General features: G+C 35.5%; 1 protein-coding gene across 1 annotated transcript in view; it reads left to right on the forward strand.

The window, feature by feature from the left end:
* CFAP46 (cilia and flagella associated protein 46) overlaps positions 1-10258 on the forward strand; it is a 98243-nt gene that overhangs the window by 82397 nt on the left and 5588 nt on the right. Inside the window, exons 54-60 of the mRNA XM_009326000.1 lie at positions 1415-1579; positions 3353-3429; positions 4018-4078; positions 4171-4206; positions 5205-5307; positions 6505-6617; positions 8990-9071. Coding sequence (XP_009324275.1) covers positions 1415-1579; positions 3353-3429; positions 4018-4078; positions 4171-4206; positions 5205-5307; positions 6505-6617; positions 8990-9071 — 637 coding nt within the window. The remainder of the gene's footprint in view (positions 1-1414; positions 1580-3352; positions 3430-4017; positions 4079-4170; positions 4207-5204; positions 5308-6504; positions 6618-8989; positions 9072-10258) is intronic.

The raw sequence follows: 10258 nt of genomic DNA on the forward strand, positions 1-10258 counted from the left end.
CAACCTCCTTTCAGGTAGTTGTAGAGAGCGATGAGGTCTCCCCTCAGCCTCCTTTTCTCCAGGCTAAACAACCCCAGTTCTCTCAGCCGCTCCTCATAAGACTAGTTCTCCAGACCCCTCACCAGCCTCGTTGCCCTTCTCTGGACACGCTCCAGCTCCACCACCAGTCTTGAAACTATACAGGCTTTAGACAGCTGAATAAAATGGCTTTATTACAAACCAGTCTTTTCAGGAGAAAGGCCAAAAGAAAGAACTTTCTTAAATCTGTTGATCTCTTTTTGTTTTGTCTTTTCCTGCTTTTTACTTTATGGACTCTCAAGGGTTTTTTGCTTTAATGCAAGCCTAATGCTGGAATATGTCCCTAAACACATTCCAAGAGAAGAGGCAATCAAGTCCATGGCTTGCTTTGGGGATGAGTGTTTTGCTTTATGGTGGGAGGCAGTGAGGTTTCTCAATTAAAAATTACTGAAAAAAAAGATACACATTTGCATTTGCTTTTACCTGCAAGAGTTTCTTTCTGCAAACTGGCAGCTGGCTGCTTCTGTTGTTCTGCAAAGCCTGAATAACTTGTCTGCCATGTATTTGTTGTTTCTCTGTAGAACAGAAAAATGTTGTCATAATGATATTCAGTAGTTTTTTTCTAAATAACAGAAACAAAAAGTTTCCTACAGAAGATACAGTTAGTATTGGATAAGAGCTCCTTTACAACTCTATACTGTTTAGCCAAACACTGCTAAGGCAATTTTGCATTTCCAAAGATAGAATCATAGAATCATAGAATAGTTTGGGTTGGAAGGGACCTCTCAAGGTCATCTAGTCCAACCCCCCTGCTGTGGGCAGGGACATCTTCAACTAGATCAGGTTGCTCAGAGCCCCGTCCAACCTGACCTGGAATGTTTCCAGGGATGGGGCATCCACCACCTCTCTGGGCAACCTGTGCCAGTGTTTCACCACCCTCAGCGTAAAAAATTTCTTCCTTATATCCAGTCTAAATCTACCCCCCCTTTAGTTTAAAGCCATTCCCCCTTGTCCTGTCACAACAGGCCCTGCTAAAAAGTTTGCCGCCATCTTTTTTAGAAGCCCCCTTTAAGTACTGATAGGCTGATACATCATTTTCTTGAATACATTGCATACACCTGGACTTCAGTCTGAGATGGTTGGTTATTAAAATGGGGATATTTTTCTCCATTCTGAAGAATCAGTGCTCACAAGTGCATATGGATAGAAGTTTGACATCATCTTAGGAGTAACGGTATCAAAAGAAATATTTTTGCATAATGCACTTAATCCACAGTAAAATGGAGTTCAGGTGTCATACAATAGAGGAAATTTAGGTTTTTACATCTAACTTCAATTATTTATGTACATACTGAGAACTACTAAATCTCAATCATGTTCTGTCACATTTCTTCAGGTACACCTATGGATTTAGGATTGTGTGTGGTATTACTAGCAGATACATTATTTATGGAATTACCTTTGGAAGCTCTGAGGATCTTTAAAGAGGAAGGAATAAGTTCTGTATCCAGAGATTTTTCTCTCCAGATTCTCTACAATCGAGTACATCTGGCTGAATCAGGTACTATTAGATAAAAATTCTTTGCATTAGCATAATGATGCAGCGAACAAGATGCTTAAAATTTAAATAATATGAATGGTGTATTATATTTTACTGGAAGACTGCCACATACAATAGGTTTCCGGTATTTTAGGTGGAATAGATAGTACAGTAGACTTATTTCAGTAACGTACAGACTGATTATAATTGCAATGCTAGCTAATGTAAAATAACCTCTAGATATTAAAGAATTACGTAAAACACGGTGGAGTCTAAATTGGCTGGCAAAGTCTCAGTTATACAAGTATGGTCTTAAACTCTTTAAAGCTGTTTTCAGCTGCACTGAAAAAACTGAAATAAGAATTCAGACTTCTGTTAATTTTCTTTAACATTAGTGTAAGTCTTTGCTCAAAATATCAAATGTAAAAAACTTTTAATCATTGAGCTACTTCCTCTCTCTACAGCTAAGATTACATTAAGGGCTGAGGTCAATCCAGAGATTCTTGTGCTCTGCATGAGCAAAATCAGATCCCACAGGCTTTATGGACTTCTGTCATTACTGCAGACACTTGCACCCTATATAAACTCTTCAGTGAAATGAGTTTGTTAAGTGAGGTGGTTGGACAGTTGGCAAACTTGTCCTTATGGCATCCTAAAATTAATTTCTTATTTATTCTAAAAGTGAGTAATAAATGCAGGCACAAAGCAGTTTTTTGTATAAATCAAAGATACCTTCTATTACCAAAGCTAAAAATTTGAAGTCACATTTTGCTCATACATAGATAAAAACACATTTTAACTCAAATTAAATTATTAAAACTAGTGGGCCTAAGCTAAAAAATAGGCTAAGTTTAGAAAATCTCACTCTGTACCATAAAAGTATTCTGTTCCAGAGAGGTTCTTGTATTGTGTTTATATCTGTAATATTTAGCACCGTCAGTATAACCTGTCCTCTGTTTTTCCATTTCACCCCTCCTTTCTAAAGGGAATTTAAGTTTTGAATAATCTGAGATTAGAGTATTTTTTGTCTACATACATACTCATACACTGTTACAGGTCTGTTAGAAATAGGAGTTATAGAACATGTGGGTGTTTCTTTTCTATTTCTGTTTTTCCCTTTTTTAAAGTCAAACTTCTTATGGTTGCATAATTTTAGAAGTGGATAAATGAGAGGAAACATAGTTGAAAAGTTTACGTTCATGCAGTTATGAAAGTAGCCACTGAATGAGGAGAGAAACGCTAGCCATATGAGTAATAATGCGTATCTCAAACTTCGACCAACTTGCAGTGCACTGCAGTGGTAACTGGCTGAGACATGTACTTTGGGTGATAGTCATACATACAGTAAGAAATATGTCAGTTTTCTGTGCTTTTTTCTTAAATCCCTTAAAGAAATAAAAAATCAGATTCAAATATGAAACTTGCTTTTTCCTTTTGGTCTCTGCATCTCACAGAAGCTTCAGTTATTCCAGTAACATCAACAATTAATAGATATGGGAATAGGCGTAGAAAGTGCTTTGGTAACCACTGTTCAACTCTGTCCTAAATCTGCAATGTAATGAAGCATTTGCGTGTCTAAGGGATCTCTTGCTTGTTTTCCACTTTCAAGCCATTATTTTTAGGCAAGAGGGTTTGGGGAATGTCCTTGCCTTGCTGTGATGTGAAATTAATTTTTATTTTTCTAGTTTAATCTGTTATTACATCATAACAAATATAAGTAGTCCTTCAAGAAAGTTGTATTTTCTAAAACTGCCTGTATCTTAAAAAAAAAACCTGTTCTTTTCAATTCCACAGAGACTGAAGTTAAAACAGATGTTGAAATGTCTAAAGAAACAAAACCAAAAGCTCATCAGAAAAAGAATGTCAAAATGGTGAACTTTCCACATTTTTTAAGTAAACATGATAGGAGTAGGTCTTCTTTTTGTGTAAAAAATGTTGAAGAACTACAAGTGGCTTGCATAGAAGCTCATTATGTATGCTAGAATTCTGAAGTGGAATAAATGTCACATTAAGTCCATAAGAATTTTGCTTCTTGTTGATTTTGCAATAATGACAGTTGTTGTTTCATTGAAAAATCATACTCTCTGTGTAAATGTGTCATACTTAACAACTCACCAAGGGAGCTGTTTAAAGTTACTAAAATACCTCCCCCAACAATATAGTATATTTTATATAGTGTATGCACATATTTTTATAAATATATATGTATGTATGCATATATATCTATATATGTGCATGCCCATGTGTATATATATGTAATGTATGTATATGCGTTGTAGATAATGCAGAATAGCTTATGCTATTTAGTTTCCATTGGCAGTTGAGTATCATGCTGCTTTTAATACTACCTTCAAAACTTTAGGACATCTTTTTGTTAGTTGCTTGACCCAAAGAATGCAATACTGTTAATATTTGATTGAGGCTTCTGCATGTAATAGAATATGTATTCTTTTTAATAGGCACCAGTTAATCGTGATTTACCCTCTAATTGCTTGTCTGTTGACACTCATAATTTTAAATGTATCCTTTCACAAACTATTAGCTAAGTGTATCAGTTAAACTTTCTTTTTTTGTTGTTTACATTGCATTGTTTACACTTAACTGTTTATCAGATATTGTGGACCCCTATAATGAAGGAAGAGAGGCAGGTAATATATATTAAATCATGTTTTCTCCACAAATGACCCATGGAATTTAGAAATTTGTGTAACAGAAAATGAAGTCATGACATCAAGATGTTGACAAAAAAGCTTAGCTTTTCATCAGAACAGTACTGCTTATCACCTGTCAAATGGTGCATCAGTGAAACAATATAACCTGTTTCAGGTTCAGGAAAGAAATCAGATTGTCTTATTATTTCTTTCTTCTACCTCACTTTTTCTCCCAGTGTGTGCAATAGTTTAACTGATTCACATTCATTAGCAAACTCACATGTATATCAAATGCCAAAAATTGATTTAATGGAGGTTTTTAATTGAGATAGTTATTAAACCTAAACTCAACGCAAAAGAAGCTACTGAACAATCAGTAGCATAATAGAGTATGACTCCATATGTTTGCAGTTTCCCCTTCACAGCAGTTCAAAATAAAACACTGTTTACCATGTGCTCAATATCTGGCTCTAGAGTGTATCTTTAATTTACAGTAGTACAAAAATGTGGTCAAAAAAGATAAAATGAATTATCATTAAATATGCAATGTCCTTGGAGAGCAGAGGTGGGTTTGGAGTCTTGCTTTCTGAAATCAGGGCACTGGAAACTCAGTTATTTTCTTCATCTGCTTAAGTCCCCTCTGAGCCTCTGGAACAGAACTCTATGAGCAGTGCTGGTGTTTTCAACACCTTACGCTTTTCTCAGGGTATCTAAAATTTTTTCTTTGTGCTTTTAAAGTCTTTAACCTGTCTACTGAGTAATCCTTGTCAGTTATAAAATATATTTCAAATGAGAATTATGAACAATTTTACTCAGAAAATGTCACAATTGCTACAGTTTTAAAAGCTGGACTTAGATTACAAAAAACTTAAGATCTAATGATGGCCTAAAAAACCCTAAATATTATATTGTCATTTTAAAATGATTGAAATTAAGATTGCCCAACATCCTTTGTAGCACATTAAGCTCGTAATTATGAAATTCTATTGTTACAGAAGCTTTAAGTCCTTCCCAAAAGATAAAGGAAATCCTAGAAAAATACCATGGCCTATTTACACTACAGTGGGAAGGAGTTATTGGCAACATACGTGTTCCAAGGTTTGTAATATTCTATCTGCTTTCATGTTTTATCCATGTTTCTTTTTTAAAATTGTGCCTATTCCCAGAGGCTTCAGTCATACAATAGGGTCACATTTTGCTGAGCTGGTAAACACATAGCTAACCATTGTCTTTGTTTCAAACGCATATTTAGATTTGTAGGCAGAATATTTTAGGGATCTGAAATACAGTGCCACAAAGTGATTTAGCCAGATTGGTTGCGTCAGAGTTGCTGTATATGTAGATAATCCAATTTTGACAAAAAGTCTACTGGTGCAGTCTTTGGTGATTATTTTAAGTATATGTGAGCATAAATGTAATTTCTGGCTTTGCTCGTAACTGTTTTTAAATCCAAATATTAAAAACTATAGCATCTTCGTGCACATTGAGTCAGCTGTAAGGTTGGAGCACAGATTTCAGAAGCAAAGTAGTGAAGGTGCATTTCAATTTACAATTTCAAACATCTGATCGTGAAACTAATACCATTTTATGGAGCTTATTCATGAACACACTTCGTTCTTTATAGAAGTACTTTTAAGATCGTAGAAATAGAGGCATAAAAGGGATCTCGAGAGGTCAAGCAGTGACAAGTCCTGTGAGTCGACACAGTCATCACTGGACCTTCCTTTATAACTGCTACTTTAATCAGTCCTTTGAAATCTTCTCTACTTAGGTAAAATCACTGTGTAGGCACTGTAGTGTTTCTTCATAACAATTACAAAGATTGTTACTTGTTATCAAATTGCATAGTTTTTGCTGCCAGCTAGGCTGATTATTTGCATCTCTTTTCAAAACCTAATTTCTTTGTATCCTGATGGGTACATACATGAATACTCCCATTGGACGTTAGGCTGAATATTGTTATTTCAAAGATGTACAATGCATACATCGATGATTTTTTTTTGAGAGTCTGGTATTTATCTAAAAATACACTGTGCCTCTTGTTTACTATGATGTTAATAAGCTAACTATACCTCTGTATTAAAATAATAATTATTAATAGTTCATATGAGTTATTACACTTCCCATAGAATTCTGCAGTCTTCTTTGTCTCCTTGCTTTGCATGCTGACTTTTCTTATAAATATTTCTGGAGTAAATAACACTGAAGTGTTTGCTATGGATAATTTCTGAAAAATATTCTTGTAAAATAGTAACACAAAAGTAACTTCCTTCCTTTCTTCTTCCTGCCTTTCAGCCAAGCTGAATGGGAGCAGCTGCTGACAAACTGCAGTGCATTTCTATTCTATGGGATGGAGAGATTAATGTCTCAAATTTTACTCAACAGATTGGCTGCTATGAACATCCCAAGTGAGATAAGCAAACTGAAAAATACTTTTTTAACTACACCACCTTTTGTTCCCAGCTGTGTTTATTTCATACTGTATGATTATCACAGTATTGATGTTAGCAATTAAGGGCTTTTTTCAAGATCCAGGGTTTTAATCGGAAAAACTCTGCATTATGTAGATTTTATTCTATTGCATAGCTTCCCTGTTATTCCTCACAAATAAGTTTAGTCCTTATCCACTTTCAAATGTTGGAATTTCTTAAATTCCAAAAGTTGAGTCATCATCTGATGGTTTTCCCAGTAACTCCCCTCCCTTTCTATGGAATTTAGTATTTGGTAGCAAAGTATTTTTTATTGTTAAGAACAACCTCTGCAGTACCACTTCTCCAAAATTCCTCAGTCTCCTCTCAAGCAAAGCAGAATTGTCTGTCGAGAATGGGTTAATACTGAATGATTTCTCTGGTATTATGGAGCATTTGTAGACTCTGAGAAGGTATTCTCTGCTTCTTCACAACTAATTAGCCTTTCTGGTGTTGTAGCATAAGGCTTAGATTCAGGACTGGTTTTTCAGATTCACAATCTTCCTTTCTCCTCCTATTCCCCTTGCACATCTGGATGAAGCTCAGCTTTGGAGTTGTGCTGAATTTGTCAGGGTAGCTGAATTGCTAGCTTCCATCTATATTGTGTTGAGATGTAAAATTCAGAAGGACAGTACACATCAGATTGTGAAGCCCTGCAAGTAACAGGAAGCTTCTTCAGGAAGCGTTTTTCAAAGTGATTTAAACATGTATATGTAAATCAAGAAAATACGTCTTCCTATATACATTGGTCACTCTTGAAGGTGAGGTTTCAGATGTCTGTAGGCCAGATATTTACAAGTCTGGCAACTTTTGGAAAGTTCCTGAGCACCTTGTTAACTCTCACCCTGTGTCCTGCTCTTAAAATATGCCAGGATTAATTCTCCAGTGCATCTTATTTCCTTTAATGGTAAATAATTTTAAATTTATTGATTTTAGTCCTCAAAGGATTGTTCTATTTTCTGACCACCTACATAACTTCTACTTGTTAGCTGGTGAAATTACTGTTGTCTTGCAGACTGAGTTTGAATCTATTGTAGAGCCAATCTTCATGTTAAAAGTACTTTTATTAATAACTATGAACTGTGTCTGAGGTTTCTGAGGGCTCTAACCTGGTCCCAATATTATTAAATATTGTTGTAGGTCATTTGCATGATGAAATAGAGTATATCATTGCTGAATCTGGGTATGAGACCAGGCTGAAAAAGAGGTTCAGCAACTCTTGAAATGCAGGATTAGAATGCAAATTAACCTTGCTTTATGGCAATAATTAACAGGGTGTAATTCAGGAAGAGCTAGAGGGAGGTGTTATGCTTAAGCAGAAATAATAATTTAAACATTAATAAGTTAGGGAATGACAGCTTAAGGGGCAGAATTACAGAATAGAGTCAAGAGGTGGATCACAAATTAAATGATGTCATCTTGCTAGGGAAAAAAAAACCAAAGCTCTGTATAGGGGTAACTATACAGGCATGTCATTTGCAAGATATGTGAAATAATTCCGCACTCTACCTAGTTTTGCAAAGGTCTCAACTGGAGAAGAATATTGACCAAATAAAATAAGTTACCAGTGGAGAACATTAAGAGTGGTCAGAAGGCTATACCACAGATTTGTGTGCATAGTTTTATTAATAAATGTGTATGTGCATTCATACATATATATGCATATAAAACATACTTTAGGAGGAAAGATTGACATATTGAGGGGAGACATGATAATAGTTCTCAAGTATGTCAAAGGCTTTCCAAGCAGAAAGGTAATTTACTTCTCATCTGCTTGGGTTAGGAGAATAAGTAACAGGTTTAAGCTGCAGCAAACCAAACAGTAGGGAGCTTTTTAATTCTAGGAGTATTCTAAGTTATTTCACTGGGGGCCTTTAAGGAAAATAAGGAATGTTTGAGACGTAACTTGGTCCTAACTTGTGGAGAGGACCTGTGGTAGATAACATTTCCATACCTCCATCTTACAAGAGTTTATAACTGCAGAATTGAGTTATATAGGGCATTAGCCTGTAATAAGATGGTATGTGTTATGTTTAGCATTATTAGTTATGCTAAAGTGGCAGAGGAAAAAAACCTGCAAAACACTGTGGAAAAGTGTAGCAAAGTAACCCTAACGTTATTTGATGCAACTTTATTAGTATTCTTTTACTTAATACTTGACAATTTTGGCTGAAATATATAAATCTTATATTAGTTGTTTAGACTGTGTTCAAGAAAGTCATTACCTTAAGAAAGGCCTGATTTACTTGTATTTATTATGTTGGGCATTATTATTAGTGCAAATACCATTGCTATAACATATTTTTTTCCAGAGTGCCATTTGATGATAATTCTAGATCTGGTGCGATCAAAGCAAAGTTATCGAAGAATTACAAACTCTGATATCCACAAAAGGTAGGATAAAGTTTATTTTGGTAAACTTTTGGTAAATCCACCAAAAGGCAGATTATTTTTATTTCAAAGCAAAGTTAAAATATTGAGTTATAAATATTCTCATTTACTTCTGCAAGTAGAAGGGCTCATATCTACACCTAAGGGAGAAGTTAGCCTCTTTATCTTGTAGCTTCATTCTTTACATAGGGCTAAATAGGATGAAAGCTCTGTTACAAGGCAATGATCAAGAAAATACGACACAGAAACATTGCTACATTACACATACCTCCTAATTCTGAGTTCAAGATTCTCAAAATGTTTTAATTAAATATATAAAACTTTCCTTTAACAGAGAAACTGTTAAGAGTCCATCTAAGGTTTCATACACTGAACAGTTTAACAATCAGCCAGTTTTTTTATTTAAATAAATTATTATGGTATGTTAAATAACCTGTTCAGAATCTTTAATATTATTAATCAGAGCTTTTTTAGCTTCAGAAGCATTTCAGTATTTTCCTTGCTTTTAAGTTGACAGGTGGCAGGGTTTATATACTTTTATTGTATATCCATTATGAATTCTTGACAGATGGCACCTGACAAATAACTTTTAAGGTATTAAAAGCAAAAAGAACAGTTTTAGTGGCCTAATTTTATTAATGAGTTATTTATTCCATGCTGAATTTTCAGATAACCCAATTATACCCAAGTGCAGGACCTGGCACTTAGCCTTGTTGAACCTCATACGATTGGCCTCGGCCCATCTATCCAGCTTGTCCAGATCCCTCTGTAGAGCCTTCCTACCCTCAAGCAGATCAACACTCCCACCCACCTTGGTGTAGTCTGCAAACTTACTGAGGGTGTACTCAATCCCCTCGTCCAGATCGTTGATAAAGATATTAAACAGAACTGGCCCCAACAGTGAGCCCTGGGGAACACCACTTGTGACTGACTGCCAACAGGGTTTAATTCCATTCACCACAACTCTTCAGGCCAGGCCATTCAGCCAGTTTTTAACCCAGTGAAGGGTACACCCATCCAAGCCATTAGCAGCCAGTTTCTCCAGGAGAATGCTGTGGGAAATGGTGTCAAAGGCTTTACTAAAGTCTAGGTACACAACATCCACAGCCTTTCCCTCATCCACTAAGCGGGTCACCTTGTCATAGAAGGAGCTCAGGTTAGTCAAGCAGGACCTGCCTTTCATAAATCCA

This window comes from Pygoscelis adeliae, unplaced genomic scaffold (assembly GCF_000699105.1).
Source record: "Pygoscelis adeliae isolate BGI_AS28 unplaced genomic scaffold, ASM69910v1 Scaffold4, whole genome shotgun sequence".
Lineage (NCBI taxonomy): Eukaryota > Metazoa > Chordata > Aves > Sphenisciformes > Spheniscidae > Pygoscelis > Pygoscelis adeliae.